This window comes from Juglans microcarpa x Juglans regia, chromosome 3S (assembly GCF_004785595.1).
Source record: "Juglans microcarpa x Juglans regia isolate MS1-56 chromosome 3S, Jm3101_v1.0, whole genome shotgun sequence".
Taxonomy (NCBI): Eukaryota; Viridiplantae; Streptophyta; class Magnoliopsida; order Fagales; family Juglandaceae; genus Juglans; species Juglans microcarpa x Juglans regia.
In genome coordinates, this window is record NC_054599.1 from 22,163,765 (window position 1) to 22,183,659 (window position 19,895).

The 19,895-nt window shown below is 38.9% G+C and overlaps 3 protein-coding genes, 1 long non-coding RNA gene and 1 pseudogene across 5 annotated transcripts; 3 read left to right on the top strand and 2 right to left on the bottom strand.

Moving 5' to 3' along the window:
- Positions 1 to 4,320: 4,320 nt before the first annotated feature.
- LOC121257421 lies at positions 4,321 to 5,542 on the bottom strand. Of its 2 annotated transcripts, XM_041158417.1 has the most exons (3): positions 5,064 to 5,542; positions 4,777 to 4,953; positions 4,321 to 4,692 (listed from the first exon to the last, which is right to left on the bottom strand). In XM_041158417.1, the coding sequence occupies exons 1-3, from the start codon at positions 5,142 to 5,144 to the stop codon at positions 4,624 to 4,626; spliced, it is 327 nt and encodes a 108-aa protein (XP_041014351.1). In that variant the 5' UTR covers positions 5,145 to 5,542; the 3' UTR covers positions 4,321 to 4,623. The 2 variants fall into 2 exon arrangements, with proteins under 2 accessions (XP_041014351.1, XP_041014350.1); XM_041158416.1 differs by having other exon boundaries at positions 4,321 to 4,953.
- Positions 5,543 to 5,846: 304 nt separating this feature from the next.
- Positions 5,847 to 7,120, bottom strand: LOC121257423. Its single transcript, XR_005939212.1, has 3 exons — positions 6,995 to 7,120; positions 6,056 to 6,164; positions 5,847 to 5,960 (listed from the first exon to the last, which is right to left on the bottom strand). It is a non-coding gene; the product is annotated as an uncharacterized LOC121257423 (long non-coding RNA).
- A 2,192-nt stretch (positions 7,121 to 9,312) lies between these two features.
- LOC121257424 (glycine--tRNA ligase, mitochondrial 1-like) lies at positions 9,313 to 14,686 on the top strand. Its single transcript, XM_041158418.1, has 9 exons — positions 9,313 to 9,947; positions 11,283 to 11,665; positions 11,855 to 11,972; positions 12,075 to 12,269; positions 12,403 to 12,627; positions 12,965 to 13,024; positions 13,171 to 13,251; positions 13,347 to 13,752; positions 14,037 to 14,686. Exons 1-9 carry the CDS (start codon positions 9,579 to 9,581, stop codon positions 14,273 to 14,275), a joined length of 2,076 nt encoding a protein of 691 aa, XP_041014352.1. The 5' UTR covers positions 9,313 to 9,578; the 3' UTR covers positions 14,276 to 14,686.
- A 1,711-nt stretch (positions 14,687 to 16,397) lies between these two features.
- Positions 16,398 to 17,152, top strand: LOC121258794 (cytochrome b-c1 complex subunit Rieske-4, mitochondrial-like). Its single transcript, XM_041160333.1, has one exon. It carries the CDS (start codon positions 16,398 to 16,400, stop codon positions 17,004 to 17,006), a length of 609 nt encoding a protein of 202 aa, XP_041016267.1. The 3' UTR covers positions 17,007 to 17,152.
- Positions 17,153 to 17,330: 178 nt separating this feature from the next.
- LOC121258795 lies at positions 17,331 to 19,642 on the top strand (annotated as a pseudogene).
- Positions 19,643 to 19,895: the final 253 nt, after the last annotated feature.

Consider the following 19,895-nt stretch of genomic DNA (forward strand, 5'->3'; position numbering starts at 1 on the left):
CAATACTATTTTAACTATAAATTTGTTATTTTCAATTACGTCTCCAGATTTAACATAATTTGAGTGTTTTCTATATCAATTACTTAGATACAAAATAACTGTAATTAATTATCAATGGTGGTAGCTCAATGGCTATTGAGTTACTTTCATATGGTCTAACATGTATTTATCGGTTTGAATCAAAATATGGATTCGCATTAGACAAATAGTATTAGGTATTGTTTGTTTCTACAAATAAAATGAGATGAGATAAAATTGAAAATTGAATAAAATATTATTAAAATATATTTTTTTAATATTATTTTTATTTGAGATTTGAAAAATTTGAATTGTTTGTTTATTTTGTGTGAGAATTTAAAAATATTGTAATCATTAAATGAGATGAGAATGACTATGAAAACAAACGAGGTCTTAGGGTTCATTTAAATAGTGAGATGAGTTGAGATAATTTTAGATGAGTTGAATAAAATATTATTAAAATATAATTTTTTAATATTATTATTATTTTAAAATTTAAAAAAATTTAATTATTTATTATATTTTATACGTGAATTTAAAAATATTATAATAATAAAATGAGATAAATTAAAAATATTTTTATATTTAAACGGAATTTTAATCATTTAAGATTTTATTAAATTTTCCAGCGATAGGTAGATACCCTAGATTGTGGTCCTTCCATCGAAATAGTTCTCGAGTCAATCATGTTGGCTGATTTAGTTTATTTTAATTAATTTTTAGTTTAAAAAATTAATATAACAAATCACTTAAAATACTACACATTAATTTATCCGGCAAGAGATGATAACATTCGTAACGAAGAATAATATCTTCTGCGTACAACTGTGACGAGAAATCGTGGTGTAATCGTCAATTTACTTTTATGTCACATCAGATAATTTATAAAAACAGCTCTACTAGATACAACGGGCTTGCAAAACTGCAGTGCAACCGACTATTATTTATTTCATTCTTGGATTAAAAAAAAAAAAGAAAAAGTTAAACGCAGTCCCGATTGAGGCCTCCCCGCGGATGACATCCTACGTGAAAACAAAACGCACCGTTTTATTTACTCCAAAACGGTGTGTTTTGTTTTCTGCTTCTTGGATCCGTCTCCCTCCCTCCCAAGAACTCTCTGCTCTCCCAGGGTGATTTCGAATTCGCCCCTTCTTTCTCCCCGTAATCACTCGATCTGCATCATCGTTCGTGGTCTCCTTCGTTTCTCGATTTTTCATCGCCCCTTTCTTCTTCTTCGTTTCTCCCCTGCCCGATCTCTCTCCCGAACCTAAACCTAACCCTAATGTACCTGTGCGACGCCGAGGAAGATTCGCACTCCAGCTATCCACCAAGCGGCGCCATCCTAGGTAAATTTCTTAACTAAGATGAATATGGTACATTTTATTTGAAATTGTTGGTGGATGGAATTGGAAATTTTCATTGGAAAGTTGGTGATTGCGAATATGATTGTGGACAAACCATACCATACAGAGAGCATAATTATTGGACAAAATCATTATAAACTAGTGGGTTAGCTCAAGTTGAGCTTTAGGTGAGGAACTTTCAAAGCATAAGCAACACCACTAGTAAGTGGTCTCTCAAAAGCTATTCTCTTAGTATATTCACCAAATGTTTTCTATAATAAAAGAGAAAACTCCAAAGTGAATGTCGCGTGACAGCATACTAATTCGTGAGTTAATGACTTGTTTCTTACATCAAAGCTGAATTCTCAAATAAATAAATTCAACACTTCACAAAGATTTCATCCTTTCAGAAAGGTTTTGCATGACTATATGCCCATGATCACATAAGGAAAAGATAACCATTAGCATGATTTTCCAATCATGGACTATTATCCACATTGCACATTACAACTACAGTTCAAGAAACTATACCATTGGATTCTTAGTTAATACTTGAGGGTAACTTTGTAAAGGACGCAACTATTATGTACGGAGGGTTGAATATGATTGTAATAATTGACATATGCTTGTAAATACAATTAAAGTAAAACAATTAATATACAAAGAAAACATTTAAGGAAGATGGGAATTTAACCTGATCAATTGCAGAAGGATGTTTTCCATGGTGAAAGGTAGAGACTAGAATAGCCAAGGCATGAACATGGTTCATGCTCACATTGAATTGATCCTGCAACATCCAGGCTCGCTCATCACACATGTTGGCTAGTGTTTCCTTCCTCCTCAAAGCGATTCCTTCATTTAAGTACCAAAATAACCAAATTGACATAGTAATTCCAAGCAACACAAATACAAGCAGGAGCTTCTTCCTCCACTTCTGAGCACCTTTAGGAGGACTGTGCACTTGCTGTTGCTGCTTCTGCTGCTGGGCCACTGTAGGCTGATGAACAACCTTCTCCCTTTGGTTCCCCGACAATTTTAAGTACAAGCCAAACATCTTGCAGCTCACTACAACTATGAGGAGTAACCAACTCACTTTAACAAAAGTACAGAAACTTTAACAAAAGTACAGACAGCTAATTCAGTGGAAGATAGGATTTTAGATAGTATTTTTTAAGTTTCACTACTGATTTTAGATAGTATTTTTTAGGGGAGAAGCCTTTTTTTCCCAACTATCGACATGTGGTCAGTTCATTGAGAAACAGGTTACACAATTTGTGTATTGAAATATACTCATATCAGTATATAAATTTTGTATGCACTCAGAAGCCCACATGGGTTTTGGCAAAATTTCAGAATTTCCTAACAATTTACACTCAACAACCAGCATGTCAGCATATATCCTAATTACAAATTTCAACCAAACAACAAATTACAAGAAGCATCCTAATCAATATAAGAATGCAGAAATTCAAATGGGCTAGTGTCAGAGCCTCTCAATCCAACTTCTCCACTGAATCGGCTTAAGAGATTCTATGGAATCAAACTGCACTTCTTAGTACTCTAAAAGAATACTAAATACCTCAAAATTCAATCATCATGTGTGGTAAAGCAAACAACAAGCAAGGGTTTTGATTCAAACGGAGGAGTTACCCCAGCAGAAAAAAGAAACAAATTTAGCTAGGGAGTGAGTAACTGCAACCAAAAGAAGATACTTGAGCACAAACAAAACCAAGAACAAATAGACACAACGAAAGTCATGCCACAAAGGAACTTTAAAAAAAATGGTGTGGCGAAAAGAGCACAACAAGCCAAAGTAAGAACATATATCACACAAACAAGAGCCATCTTCACCTAAAAAATGCCCAGTTGAATTCATAGCTCCAATTCTTCACAAGAACAACCATTGATTGTTAAGGCTGTTTCTATTGGTTTTAGATAGTATACTGATGAGTTCACTATTGATTGTTTGGGCTGTTTCTGGTTTGGACTATTGATTGTTTGGTCTGTTTCATTGTTGGAGGTGTTGTTCTATTTCGTTGACAGATTTAGAACGTTGTCATCAGTTGCTTCAACGTCGTTGCTTAATCATACATCGAGTAACGTCCCAATGTGCAACTGTGGGAATCAAGCTGTACTTAGAATATCAAATACTCGAAGAAATCCCGGCCGAGCATTCTTTGGGTGTTCACTGTACAACAAAGAGGTAGACGCAATTAATAGTACTTGTGTGTTTCAGTTTTTTATTCAAAAATTTTGTCGTCAAACATACTTGATTTTTATTTATAATCAGGGGTTACCGCAGTGCAAGTCTTTCAAGTGGTCAGATAGTAGTGAATATAAAGAGCAAGCCCTTGTAAAGAGAGAAGCAGAAGTATTAAGAAAAAGGAAGAACTTAAAAGAGACAAGCAGAATTAAGAAAAGAGGAAGAACTTAAAAAGAGAGAAGCAGAAGTATTAAGGAAAGATGAAGAACTTAAAAAGAGAGAATCAGAAGTATTAAGGAAATATGAAGAACTTCAAAAAAGAGAAGCAGAGTTCGGGAAGAGGGAGTTGGTACTCCATAACGATCAAAACCAGTTTCGCAGTCAAGAAGCCGATATGCTGCATGCACGCAAACTATTTCTTGTACTTTGGCTAATAGCCATATTTATTTGCTTGTATTTGATACTTTCACTGCGTTGACGAGTTTGTATTTGTATTTTATACAAACTTAGCGTTTGTAAGTCGAGACTTTAAAATTATGTATTTCAGACAATATTTCGATTTGTATTTGATCTTCAATCCTGAGACTTTATTTTGTCTGAACGTGCCACTGCTTATTAAAAAAGTATGTATATGCGTGAAAATGACTTAACAGCTTGATCATTTTGTCAGAACATTTGACAGGAATAAATTACAGGTTTATTGATTTACTTTTTTCCACGTGGACATAAGAGGCAATATCAAACACAGTATAATCTCAACTCATAAACTGATGACAGTCACATTCAATCAAAACCACATAAATTGAGTACTTGGATAAAAACTCCAATTTACATATATAGCGTACTTGGATACAAAATGTGCAAAATGTGGGCTCAAATACTAAGCCGCATTTACAAAACGTACACTTTCACCACTAATACATAACCAACATACCAACACCAACACCAACACGCAAATTCCTACAAAACCACCCCTAACACACATGCGAACAAACCACATCCAACCCAAATTCTATCAACACACAACATTCTCAAACATAATGGATCTATAAAATCTTGCTACAAGAAGCTGCTTGGCTGCGTTCCATCTGCCATCTCCGGCTGTGTTCCATCCATTCCTAGTTGCATCTGTGAACATAATAGCAGACAATGTAAGACCCACATAAAAAACAACGAACTATACAATAAAATGAATTCAAGTGGTAATTGTACACTTTCTTGTGTCCCTATCACTGGATGTTGTCCACTTTCTTGTGTCTCTATCACTGGATGTTGTCCACTTTCTTCATTGACCATTGTGGGAGTTTGTACATTTTCTTGCATCCTCATTCCTGATAAGCCGAGTTGGTTTTCACTGCTTTCCAATAGTTCGGTATCCAATCTACACCTCTGACAACATCGAAAATACGAATGAGTTCACAAGTAAGTGGAAGTAATAGTATATTATCAAATACTCGAATATTAACATTAGGTAATAATGACAATAAATATGCTCTCACCAGTCTACTTTTTCCCTTATCTTTTTTCTTATTCGTAGCCTTAGTTTTAATTTTCTTCACTTGTTCCTCCATCGTCGACATCCTCCTCTTACACGGGGGTCTTCCCTTGCCTCTGACAACATGGGGACTTAGCACCCTTTTGGAACTTCCTTCGATGACTGAATTCACGGTACTTCCTCCAACATTGGAATCTATGTTGGAGGGCTTCGATGTGCGTCATACCTCATTCATCGCATACAAGTTCGAAATCATTTCCTCAGTATGCCCATCACACGAAACTGCATTTGTTATTACCTCATAGAAAGTTCTCAAAATACGTTTATACCTAACAGTTTCGGGTCTCTGATCAACAGCGTCATAACTGGTCGAAATAATAGTATAAGCTCGTTTTGTGTCTTTCCTCCACCGGTCTAATATGTACTTTTCTGGCAACTCATGGACTTTCTTAGCTGAAAAGATGGCAAGAATATGTCTACATATTATCCCTCGCATCTTAAACAACCCACATAATTAGAGGAAATGTTGAAGTTCAGAAAATTAAAGCACACTAACTGCAATAAATATTCCAAGAAATTATCACCTGGTTGCTTCATGGATATGGGTAGGCAGTTGGAGGAGGTCTCATCATTGGTATGGCGGCACTTGACGTGGTAGCTGCAGTAGAGCTCCATGGGTCTTGCTGCAGTTCTCCCAAAAAAATTTAAAAATAAATAATAAGAGGCAATATTCAAGTTCATAACATAAAGCCCATGAACTACTTTACCATCTAACAATCACCTGGTTACTCCATGGATATGGGCTGGCACTTGGAGGATGCACAAAAGGTGGTAACCACGCATGAGGTACTGGCCCGTAGTAACTTGGCATGTAATTTGGATACAGTGGTCTTGATATGTCCTAACATATAGCAACATAATGTTAATCAACACCAGTGAACAATGACTACGGCTTAAAATAAACATACGCCAATTGTTGAAAGAGGTTTAAAATACTTGCGTTGATGGATTGGTGATAGGAGCTGTTATGCGGGATGCATCTTCTTTCTCTTTCTCCATTTACCTCAACAACGAAACCAAGTGGGTCTTACTTTTTACGTAAATACTGCAGCAACATTGAATGCAACTTTTTACAATAAATCTTTATACAAATATGCAGCAACATATATACATAATCAAGTTGGGCACTCAACATTTTTTCATACGGCATTTTTTGAGGAAAAAATATTACAATCAAGTTGGTCATTTTTTAAAAACCAGCCAAGCTTACATGCATAGATACTATGTAAATGAGTCAGGCCCTTGTAAGGGTGGGGGGGATTGGTTGCAAGGAAGAAAATTGTAGAGTGATCCACTCGACTTTTCCGAAGCAGACCATATGTTGGCAAAAAAGGTTTTTGTAGTTGGAAATTTATTTCCTGAGTTGCAATGATGTTGGTTGAGAATATATATTGGTGCACTTTTCTAGAATTCATTGATTTCACTTCGTGATTGAAAGGATACAAAATTTTAAAGAAGTGAACTTTAATTAGAATGGTTGAATAGTCAATGGCCAAGAGAATGCATGTATGTGAATGTATAGGTTATAGCAACTCACACATGGCCCCATCAGTACCATAAATCTTTCTGGGTTCACTTTATAATCTGGGTGTGTTACGTTAGGATCTTATAATTAAAGGGAAAAACAACTTAACAATATAATAGGGCATTGCCATTGCCACATATTAAGGCATCACCAATGCAAATAACAAATTCCACAACAATAAAGGCCTATCGTGTATATGTAAAGACAAGCAATTTCGTGAATTATGGAACTGTACTCTGTGGCCTTTTTGTAAACAATTGGTGTGCTGCTGTTTTCTTTACCACAAAATAAAAAGTCTAAAATACTATAATAAAATGTAATGAGTTTGAAATTGAAAGGAAGATTATTACCAGGTTCGCAGCAACTGGGCAGCATAGATCTCCTTCTATTTTCTCACTACTTTGAAAAATCTGTTTTTCTCAATGTTAGTAGAACTGGGCAGCAAAATTTGTTGTTCTACTAAATTGGGCAGTGCCAAAAAGCATATTTTCGTCCGTTCGTGGTTACCAGTTCAGTCGAAAAGCATATTGACGAGAGGAGGAGTGCCGAAATTGTTAATCAACACTATTTTCGCAAGCGACGAGAGGGGACGAAAATCACGCATCGAAAATCTCAGTTCTCCCGCTTGTTCTCTCATTCTCAGCCCTCTTTCTTCTTTTTTTTTTTTTTTTTTTTTTTTCAAATAAGATTGCTGACGTGGCAAAATGCCACGTCAGTGGTGTCCACGCGCAGGCATGGCCTTGTGCCTGCCTGTAGCAGGACTAAAAAAAAAAGAAGGGATCCACCACTACTTCCCATCTCTTTATTTTTTATCTTTTTGTATGAGTACAATGCAATGAGACAAGTCTTAGGCATGCCCTCATCTACAAGAGCTATCCATCGGACCCAACTTCAGCTTCATTTTCAAGAAAGCACCAGCACCCTTTGAACAGTGGTTTTCCCTTAGATAAGAAAACCAAGGTTAAAACACTTTTCCTACTATTCATGGTTCTTATTATCGACCGAGACTAGTTTTCAACGATGCTAAAAAAATCAATTTGGAAGTTAAATTTGTCCTAATAACTTACATCTATGAATAAGAAAATGGAAAAACTCTAGGAATTTTTATGGCCTACAATTGAAGAGATTCAAACTTAAGAAATTTATTTACAAAACTCTGATAATGCGTCCATCTCTGCTCGTCTTTGCGTGAACAACTGGTAATTAGCTATGCTACCCACTGGAGCAAAAGATTCCCAACTCCGTGAGAGCAGAACCAGAAGGTCCACCCACAACCCATGGAAGAGGCCACAAATCTTGAAGCTATGGAAGCCCTTATATCCAAGATTTTTAAAAGCATCTCCTCCCTAAAGTTAGCTTACATCCAACTTCAAGCTGCTCACACTCCCTATGACCCTGATAAAATTCAAGTTGCTGATAAATTGTAATTTATGAGCTGAAGAACCTATCTAAACTCAAGCACTTTTACAAGGAGAAAAACCCCAAACTAGTATGTGTTTTTCCACAGGACTCCCGTTTAGCTGCAGAGATCCAAGAATAATAGAGCCTACTGCAATGGGAAGAAGTGCAGATTTAAGGCATTGCAGGTCTTGAAGGCTGCGGAGCTAGTCGGAGAAAGATGGAACTTCATCATCGTCTTCGTTGCCAACTCTAGTCGACCAATGAAAGTGCCTCTTGGGGAGTGGTTGTGGCTTCGTGGGTTTGTGGAGAAGGAGGGAGTGTTAGCTAGATTTTCTTATTCCTATCTATTGTAATGTAAAAATGAAACATTGCATTTCATTAATGACGTGGAGATTCTCCACCGGTTGCAAGAAGCATTTTTTCACCGGTGGAGAATCTCCTTGTCATTAATGAAACGCAATATAGCGATGACTTCCATTGAAGGACAAAAGCACTTTATGACACACCATTTTTCTAGAAAGAGAATAAGAATAAAATAATTATTGATTTGGGTAGGGCCGTAGAGGGGAAATGATTTGGGTGCGGTTTCATTTATTTTCCACATGGGACGTGGTTACTCTGCGATTCTCCCGTGCGATTGTATACATCATTTTTCGGAAGGAAATAAGAGAAGTTTAGAAGAGAAGGAGAAAGAAACAAGGTGCGATGGAGTAAAGGGAAACGAAATCTGTTGGTTTTTTTTTTATTATTATTATTTTAATATTTTACCCATTTTAAATACATACAGCATGAAAAATATTTAATTAGCAAATAATTTTGATAAATGAAAATAAAAGCTATACAACAAAACAAGATTTTTCAGAGTTTACATCTGAAGTAGATGGCTTTTATTTTAGTGAAAAATATCTATATTAAATGCTTAAAAAAATTATAAAATCTTTATTGTTGTTTGTTGACTTTTAGGGGTATTTTTTTTATAATTGATCAAGTGAATTTATATAAAAAAAAAAAAATTCTATGAATATTATAGGCTCAAATTCAAGTCTCGATATATTTTGCAGAAAACTGTTCACCGAGTAAAAAAAAAAAAAAAGTTGGGTTGTGTCCGAGTGGTGAAATTATACTATATATCACCTTATTATTATTTATTATTATTTAATATTTTTTTAATATTTTATTATATTTTTTATTAATATTCACAGATGATCCCACAGTATGCTTACAAACTGCATATTGGATCAACATGGGTTTAGACTTTAGACCGAATCTCTATCGGTTAAAGAGGTGATCTCGAATCGGAATTGCGCTTGCATCGCCCCGGTCCACAAACAGTTCCCTGATATCCAATCCACTATTCCCCTCGGGAAAAGCCCTAGCAAGTTTACTCAGCGGCTCAGCCCAGGCCGCATGCGATCGGTCCTTCTTCTCACATCCTCATCCGCTTCATCTGGACAGCATTCATTCTCTCTGATTGGTTCGCGTCGCCCCTCGAGACTCCTAGCCCACTAATTCTTCGGGTGCTGCTCGGTTCCAATGGACGCCTCTGAGGAGATTCTCCGCAAGACGCTAGCAGAGAAGCAATCAGCCATCGAAGCCCATGGCAACGCCGTCCGGGCGCTGAAAGCAGCTGGAGCAGCCAAGCCTGAAATCGACGCCGCCATTGAATCCCTTAACGGGTTGAAGCTTGAGAAGACATCGATCGAAAGGCAGCTCCAAGCTGCCATTGGCGGCGGTGACAGCTCCCTCAACAGGGAAGCGTTCCGTCAGGCGGTGGTGAACACTCTGGAACGGCGTTTGTTCTACATTCCGTCCTTCAAAATCTATCGCGGCGTTGCTGGGCTTTATGATTATGGCCCGCCGGGCTGTGCCGTTAAGTCTAACGTTCTGGCTTTCTGGCGACAGGTAAGCCAAAATCTTTGCCTAGAGAGGAAGATTTATTCACGAATGCTTGAAACGATACGACAGACGTACAATAAAAAGAGCTTCAGCTCTTACTAGTTTAATTAGAATGATAGATAATAATTGACAATATATTTTGGGTTTTTAAGGTACACAGCAGACACGCATTTCGTTGATGTGCTTGCTTACAATATTCGTCACCTTTCCTTGATATTTTTTATTTCTTAGACACAATGCAAGACAATGTTACGGTTTATATTGTGCTGTGCTTCTGGCGTCTGTGTTGGTGGGAGTTAAAAGCGTCTTACTTGGGCAATCAACTACGAAGCAAAGTGAGATAGTACAAGTCGAGGGAGGACTAGAGGGAGGGCATAAAGCCTTCCTCCGTCCTCGTAGGATCTGGGAAACGAGAGGTTGGGGTAGTTACAGTGACTTGCTGAGGTGTGTTTTGTCCCAATAGGATTTGGTGAACATCGGATAGGTTTCTAATTTCTCCTTCTTGGGCGATGTTCATTAGGGGCTCTCTATTATGGGTTAGGTGTTGTCGTATGCACCCAATGTACTTGGTTTCGCCTATTGATATTAATATATCTGGACTTATTCACGTGGCTTGTAGCTACCCTTTAAATTCAATAAAAGAGTGCTGAATTTTTATTTATTATTATTTTTTTTGTGGTTTGGTTCATCTAGTCCCGAAAGCTTTTTCTACCTCCCGCGGGGGGGGGGGGGGGGGGGGGGGGGGGGGGGGGTTGGGGTTGTTAAGGGTCAGTGTTTTTTGGGGATAGAAGAAGAGCCAACCGGATTACTTACCAAAAACAGAAGGAAGAGTCAGAATGAAGCACGATCCATTATTGCACAAAGTTCTATCATTCTGGTGTCTTCACGGGTCTTCAAGTTTTGTATAATCAGTTGCATTTTAAATTACCTCAATTATCAAGTTTACTGGAACTTAAACCAAAGGCAACTCTTTTTAGTGGAAATTATCGACGAACAAAAGCTAATTTGCTCTAGACATGCAAGATTTTTCTAGTGAAGAGCCAGATCGATGCACAGTGCATTGTTAAAGCACACGGTTCTCATCCTTTTCCAGTATCCTCACGAGTCTTCAAATCATCCATAATCAGATTCGTTTTAAATGACCTCAGTATCAAATTTACTAGAACTTAAACCAAAAGGCAACGGTTTTTGCTAGAAATCATATCCAAACAGAACTTAAATTGTGCTAGACCTGCTTAAGATTCACCAGCTAACCAGTGGGAGTCATGAAAAATTCAAAGGTGCAGTAATTCTAAAGCCTCCCATAAAAAATCAAATCAATCGTCTTGTTTGCTTTTGCAGCATTTTGTGCTTGAGGAAAACATGTTGGAAGTTGACTGCCCATGTGTCACACCTGAGGTGGTCCTGAAGGCATCTGGTCATGTTGACAAATTCACTGACCTTATGGTGAAGGATGAGAAAACTGGGACCTGCTACCGTGCAGACCACTTGCTCAAGGATTTTTGTAACGAGAAGCTTCAGAAAGACCTTAGCATAAGTACAGAGAAGGCAGCTGAACTGAAACATATACTTGCAGTATTGGATGATCTCTCAGCTGAAGAGCTGGGTGCAAAGCTCAAGGAGTATGGCATTACTGCTCCAGATACAAAGAATCCACTGTCTGATCCTTATCCATTCAACTTAATGTTTCAAACCTCAATAGGCCCTTCTGGCTTGAGTCCTGGGTGAGTATTGGATACACGTTCAAATATAGGTGGTATAGGTAATGTCAAAATGCTCAAAGAGTTTGTATAATTGATGTGTTATAAAGCTCTTCTGACTCTGCTGGTCAATTTTGTTCATCTCTTGAATTTGTATAAAATATTATTGTACTTAATTCTGGTTGTAGAGCTTTTGATTACCTCAATCTGCAGGTATATGCGTCCTGAAACTGCGCAAGGCATATTTGTTAATTTTAAGGACTTGTATTATTACAATGGGAACAAGCTTCCCTTTGCAGCAGCTCAAATTGGTCAGGCTTTTAGAAATGAGGTGAATTTTCTCCTTGAAAGCTTGAAGTTGCACGTGTGCATGTCTTTGTGCGGTTCAGACTAGAGAGAGAACTAATATGAAAATGCTTTTTCATTTCGACAGATATCTCCTCGCCAAGGCCTTTTGAGAGTCCGTGAGTTTACGCTAGCAGAGATTGAGCACTTTGTTGATCCTGAAAACAAGTTTCATCCAAAATTCTCAGAAGTTGCCAACTGGGAGTTTCTGATGTTCCCAAGAGAAGAACAAATGTCCGGCCATTCTGCAAAGAAAATTCCACTGGGTGAAGCAGTTTCAAGGGTTGGTTTGCAGAATATCTTCTTTTACTTTACCTTCTCTTTTTGTTTTTTTGGTTATAGCTTCTTCTCTATGGCTTGCTTGACAAACTATGGTAGATCTTTTTTTGACAATGCTGTGGTTAAATATCTTCCAGGGAATTGTCAACAACGAAACTCTTGGCTACTTCATTGGGAGGGTATATCTCTTCCTAACTCGTCTAGGTATAGACAAAGACCGTTTACGGTTCCGGCAGCATCTTGCAAATGAAATGGCCCACTATGCCGCTGACTGTTGGGATGCTGAGATTGAGTGTTCCTATGGGTGGATTGAATGTGTTGGCATTGCAGATAGGTCTGCCTATGACTTACGTGCTCACTCGGTATGACTTTGATTGATCCTTATTATAGGTTTCTTATGATTAGACTGTAACACAAACATCTACGATTAGACTGTAACACAAGATGTTTTGTTCACTCCAATCACTATTTTGATGAGGTGGAATAATATTTAAGAATAATATCGATAGTTTAATTTCATTTTGGCACATTGTTATTGATAAAGCTTGCTAATGGGATATGAGCCTCCTCCATTTTTATTGTAATAAGTAAGAATGCTTGTAAGAATATTTGTTGTCCAGCAGCTAACAAGATATCTGCTATAGTCTCAAGGCATAGAACAACATTCGTGTGGGGTATTAATTAGTTGATGTTTGACAGGAGAAAAGTGGTGTCCCTCTTGTGGCTCAGGAAAAATTCCCAGAACCCAGAGAAGTAGAGGTAGTTCATTTGTTAATTAGCCATAATCACTTTCATTATCAATTCCATAAGCACAAGTGCATGACCTATCTTGCAAGACAACACTCTTTTAATTCACTTGCTTGATGTTGGCTAACGTTACTTTGAATGATGGTGTACAATTCCAGAAACTAGTAATCAATCCAGTGAAAAAAGAGCTGGGTCTTGCATTCAAGGGGAACCAAAAAATGGTGGTCGAAGCTTTGGAGGTAAATATTTAATAGCCATCTTTTGACTTGGCAAGATTTCTAGAAAATGTAATGCCTACAGTAGGTTTACATATCATTTGCTTTCTTCATGTTAGGCAATGAATGAAAAAGAAGCTTTGGAAATGAAGGCTGCTTTAGAATCCAAAGGAGTGAGTGAATTTAATGTGTGCACTCTTGGAAAAAACGTTACCATTAAGAAGAACATGGTTGCAATTTCAAAGGAGATAAAGAAAGAACACCAGAGAGTTTTCACACCGTCTGTAATCGAGCCATCTTTTGGCATAGGGAGGATAATATTTTGCCTCTTTGAACACTCCTTCTATACAAGGCTGAGTAAAGCTGGGGATGAACAATTAAATGTGTTCCGTTTTCCACCTCTTGTAGCACCTATTAAATGCACGGTTTTCCCACTTGTTCAGCAACAACATTATGAGGAGGTGGCAAAAGTCATCTCCCAATCATTGACTACGGCTGGAATCTCACATAAGATTGACATTACAGGTATTTGGTCTTTTCACTAATTTGCTTTGGCTGTTATAAGGGATGATTGGGTCACAGGGTAAATGTGTGAATACTGGGGCCTTGGTATCGGTATGCTCAACCTTCTGTCTCGATGACATTTGTTTATGTACAAGCTGTCCTGTCTTTGTTTTGCAATTACTCCAGTTACCATAGAAAGCTCTGATAGTTTGCCTGAACAAAAACTACAAGATGTAAAATGCTGTCTGATGCACGTATGTATGTGCTTCTTACTGATTATCTACGCTCTTGAATAATGTTTACAGGGACTTCAATTGGTAAACGATATGCAAGAACCGATGAACTTGGTGTACCATTTGCGATCACTGTTGATTCAACATCCTCTGTGACAATCCGGGAGAGGGACAGTAAGGATCAGGTCCGTGTTAGTGTGGAAGAGGCAGCGTCTGTTGTAAAGGAGGTAACCGATGGACGGAGAACATGGGCAGATGTTTGGTCTACTTTCCCCCATCATTCCTCTGGATCCGTTGAGGCAGATGAGTGAAGTTGGATCGTTACGCCGACTCAAACAACCATTAGAGTGACACCTATTTTTTAGATTGTTCAGCCAGACCTTTGCTTCATACATACTGCTGGCAAATCCTTTTGCATTGTGATGCTCAACCGTAAGATTTATGGAAAATTATAGGTATGTACCTAGCAGATTCCAGCATGTTCATGTTTCACCTGGCAATGCGCTTTGTACCGTCCAGTGGAAATCAGGGTATCATGCAAGTCAATGCTGCCATTCCTTGCTATGCAACTCGATGGATATTGGGCGACGGGGGAACTTCAGAAAAAGAATTTTACCCGCGAGATGGAAAGTGAATTAACTAGATGACATTACATACCATAAAAATGTTGTAATACGCTTAACTTCAGTATTAGACAGTTCTAATAAATTTCTTTCAGTTAAGCTGTGCACGGCCTTCGAAATTTCCTGTCCTTTTCCCTGAATCAGAGTAGGGGTGAAAACTTACCCCTTCGGTTCGGTTTTTAGGCTAAACCGATGCCGACCGAAAGTTAATTTGTGAGGGAGAAAACTGGCCGAAACCGGTCGACGGGGGGGAGAAACACCGGCTAAAACCGTTGCTTCATTTCTCTGGCGGTTCACGGTCGATTCCCAGACCGAGTTTCCTCTGAAAGAGTAGAGAGAGAGAGAGAGAGAAAAAGAGGATGAGAACAGAGAAGAATGCGAAGAAGAAGACGAGAGGAGGAAGACGAAGTTATTTTGAAACAACGCCGTTTGGTTTAAAACCAAACAGCGTCGTTCTACTTAAATTTTTTTTTTATTCGTTATGAATTAAACGACGCCGTTTGGTTTAATACCAAACGCTATCGTTTGTGTTTAAAACACAATTTAAGCTTAAAACGACGCCGTTTCACTTAGACTTAAGTAGAACGGCGTTGTTTTAAGTACAGAATATATATATATAAAAAAAAAAATAGTTTATGTAGTCAGCCGGTTCAGCTGTTTGAACCAGATTCGAACCGACGCCGAACTGGCCGATATCGGTTTTCTCTATTTGCTGCCGCACGCCGACCGGTTCTTCACCGGTTTCGGCCGATTCTGAGCTTCGGTGGCCGGTCTGAGTCGGTCTAGGTCGGTTTCTCGGATCTTTGTACAGCCCTAAATCGGAGAAGTGAAAACGTTGTCGTGTCACTCTAGTCGGTGCGAGAGCGGTGGCACAATACTACACGTTGAGTTCCTCCGTGGCGGCATTCTGGGTTCTTATCTTCCGCAGTCTCTCTCTCTCTCTCTCTCTGTGTTTCTGGTCGGCGAAAGCGTAGGCAACAACGACATTTGCGATCAAGAAGGAAAAGAAGATGCTGAGAGTTGCAGGGAGGAGACTTTCGTCTATAGCACCGAGGGCAATCCCGGTGTTCCCCATTCGCCATCTCTTTATAGACAACCCCGACTCTGGTACATCCTCCGATGGCTCTTCCAGCCATTCCGGATTTCTGTACCTCATCAGAGGTCACTCCCCGTTTATTCCTATGACTTACATCTGTTTCATTCAAGTATTTACAATATACGTACGTGTGTATGCATGCATGTATGTTTGACCAAGATTTTTGTTCTGCTTCTGAATTAGTTTGCTGTTTAACCTTTCTTTGGTTACTGAGAAAAGACGCAGCAATAACAATGAAGATGTTTACAATGCAATTATCTTCGGATTTGCTGCGGTTCTCCTGGTTTATTCATTCCACGAATAACGTATTGAAGTTCGAGGATTGGAGAATGTTTTAGTCGTAAAGAGATTTTATAAAAATAAATTTATAAATTAGTGTAATTATCAATTTGTAAGTATATTTTTATGAAGTCTTTTTGTACTTTCCGACCGACTGGTGTTTCTATGGAAAGAAAACGTTTGATTTTTATTTTCATTTCCATTTACGGATCTATCATCTATGTCCACCATTCTTAAGATTATGCAATCGGTTTGTACTCAAATTTGGGATCTTACTATTTCACTTGCATAGGTACGTCTTGCATCCTGAAAATAAATCAAGATTATAAATATGTTTGGGATGTTCGAGGTCCGAAAGTTTTCTCTTTAACGGTTGGATTTATTTTTCCAGGGTTTTCTTCTGAAGCCCTCATCTCAAGACATGATATGGGCAAGATGTCAGAACTTCCACCTAGTAAAGCAGCCGCGAAGAACCCTACTCAAAAAATCGTATACGATGAACACAACCACGAACGCTACCCGCCTGGTGAACCCAGCAAGCGTGCATTTGCCTATTTGGTATTGACAGGCGGAAGGTTCGTGTACGCCTCCCTGATCCGGATGCTAATCATCAAGTTTATTCTGAGCATGTCCGCCAGCAAAGATGTCCTCGCCCTGGCCTCCCTCGAGGTTGACTTATCCGGCATCGAGCCCGGGACCACTGTTTCCGTGAAGTGGCGTGGGAAGCCAGTTTTCGCGAAGCATAGAACTGAAGAGGACATCGAGTTGGCTAACGCTGTAGATGTTCGGTCTCTTCGTCACCCACAAGATGACTGGGAGAGGGTTAAGAAACCAGAGTGGCTTGTTGTTGTTGGGGTCTGTACTCATCTGGGTTGCATTCCCTTGCCGAATGCTGGTGATTTTGGTGGTTGGTTTTGCCCTTGCCATGGCTCACACTATGATACTTCTGGGAGGATTCGCAAGGGGCCAGCGCCATACAATTTGGACGTACCCAGTTACACTTTCTTGAGCGATGACAAGTTACTTGTTGGTGAGACCTTATGAGGAGGGGTGCTTTTCTGGGATCCCTTTTCCTAGTGTAGTATGGCTATTGGCTACTGCAACTGCAAGGTCTCATGATGATAATCTGGTGTCCTCTACTCTGTAAAAGTGATGGATTTTTTTTTCTGTTCAGTTATATGGTTTTTATACTATCGATGTTTGTAGCTGGTTTTATAAATTTATACTTATGTTGTTCTAATTTCTATTGAATAATCAAAACGTTTGAGTACTGTTGTTGAAGCATTTCTTGATTAAATTTAAAGAAAAAGTCGTTTCTCACTGCAACTTGCTCTTTTTATAGTAGCATTAAGCAGTGGATTTGACATTAAAATATGGACAATTTTTTTGGTTTTTACATTTGTTTTTACTCGAGGGCAGATATAGAGGACTTAAAGCCATGTGATTGTAGTTGTGGGGGATCCAGTATTGGTGAAGAATCCAAACGAAAAATGTGGAATCTTTGCACGAGAGAGATGTATGAGCAATGATGCTGCACTGGAGCTTTGAATTAAAAATTGGACACCAAATGAAAATTGGGTATTCTAAGATCTTTGAAGATTTTGGGGGCAACATTGTAAGTGACTTACGAGGCAGAAAGTTGACTCCACCTCTCACAAGGTGGCAATGTCAATGAATGGTGTTTGTGTTTCCCACCCTCACCCCACTTGTCAAGTCCTCCTAAATATATATATCAGGGAAACTTGACTCCTGCAAACACTGGGCGCTTTGTTCGAGTTCTGTTTTCCTTCTTGTCTATGGAGGAAGACTAGTCTGGTTTTCTTTATCTTTGTTATTTCCAATCTGATCAGGGTACTCATAATTAGGAACGATGGATTTCTATAGCACTTTGCTATGTCTTTGCTTCACTTGGGTCATCTTCCAAGCCTTCCGCAAAACTCGAAGCACTGCAATTTCGAAAAAGCTTCCACCAGGTCCAAAACCATTTCCAATAATCGGAAACCTCTTGGATTTGGGTGACAAACCCCACAAGTCGCTAGCCAAGCTTGCCCAGATTCATGGCCCCATAATGAGCCTAAAGCTAGGCCAAGTAACAACAATAATCATTCCTCGGCAGAGACGGCAAAAGAAGTTCTTCAAACGCATGATCAACTGCTGTCCAACAGCACAATCCCGGACACAGTTCGAGCCCACAAACAGGATGAGTTTGGCTTGTCATGGATACCCATTTCTACCCGGTGGAGGAACCTTCGCAAAATCTGCAATGACCAGCTATTCTCCAAGAAAGCACTCAATGCTCTCCAAAATATCCGAGGCATGAAACTGCAAGAGCTCCTTGCCGAGACTCGTCAAAGCAGCCTATCCGGCGAGGCAGTAGAAATTGGTAAGGCAGCTTTCAAGACTACGCTTAATCTGTTATCGAACACTGTTTTTTCAGTGGATTTGGCCGATCTGAATTCTGACACAGCTAGAGAGTTCAAGGAGATTGTCTGGAATGTCATGATAGAGGCAGGGAAACCCAACCTTGCAGATTATTTCCCTCTGCTTAAGAAGATCGACCCTCAACGGGCAAGGCAGCGCATGACAGTTTACTTTGGGAAGCTAATGCATCTCTTTGACCACATGATTAGCCAACGATTGCAAGAGAGAGAGGTGGCTGGTTCAGCTTAGTGCAATGATTTGTTAGATACCCTTCTCAACATCAGCGAAGAAAACGGTGAGGAGATGGACAAAACTAGGATAGAACGTTTGTTTTTGGTAATTATTACCCTCAATTCTGGTTGGAATTTCATTTAAATACTCATACATTTACTTTGTAATTGATCAATATGTTTTGTGATCTACAATGAATTTTTATAATTCTCTTTCCGCTGGATTAGGACCTATTTATTGCAGGCACTGAGACAACTTCAGCCACACTGGAATGGGCAATGGCAGAACTACTCCACAACCCAGTGGCATTGTCAAAAGCCCAAGCAGAGCTGGAACAAGTTATTGGCAGAGGCAACGCCGTAGAGGAATCGGATATTACGCGATTACCTTACTTACAAGCCATAGTCAAAGAAACGTTTAGATTGCACCCAGTAGTTCCACTTTTTACTACCCAGGAAAGCAAAAGCAGACGCTGAAATTAATGGTTACACAATCCCAAAGGGTGCACAAGTCTAATGAATGCGTGGGCCATAGGTCGAGACCCAAACTTATGGGACAATGCAAATTCATTTATGCCAGAGAGGTTCTTAGGTTTGGAAATTGATGTTAAAGGCCGGAACTTTGAGCTTATACCCTTTGGTGGAGGAAGGAGAATATGTCCTGGTTTGCCATTGGCCATAAGAATGTTGCACTTGATGTTAGGTTCTCTTGTCCACAATTTCGATTGGAAGCTTGAAGAAGGGGTAAAAAGCGAGGATATGAGTATGGAAGATAAGTTTGCCTTAACTTTACAGATTGCTCATCCGCTAGAGCCATTCCTATTCCAGTCTAAAGCTACACAGAAGAATTTTCTTGGTCCTAGTCGAAGAACCGTCCCCTCCCTCGCAATCCAAAGCTTCGTAGGGAACCGTGTTTTTGTTTTGTTTGCTGTACTTGAACTTCCGTATTTTCTGTCTAATAAAGTATATATTTTGTTTGTGCTTTGTACACAGAGGAAAACTTTTTTTGCTCTATTGCGTCTTTCTTAAAATAGAATAAATTTATAAATTGACGTGATTTTATGCGATAGATTATATTGACTTTATAATCAATTTAATTATATAAAAACCAAAGTTTTAACTTCCTCAGTTGGCATTCATACCGCATTAGTTGGTGTTAAAGTTCCTCACATATACCGCATTCGTAAAGCCCAAAAGATACCACTTCAGTTACGCTGATAACTTTTCAAAACGCATGAGATAAACAATCACGTCGATTCTCATCAATCATGAATACTTAAAA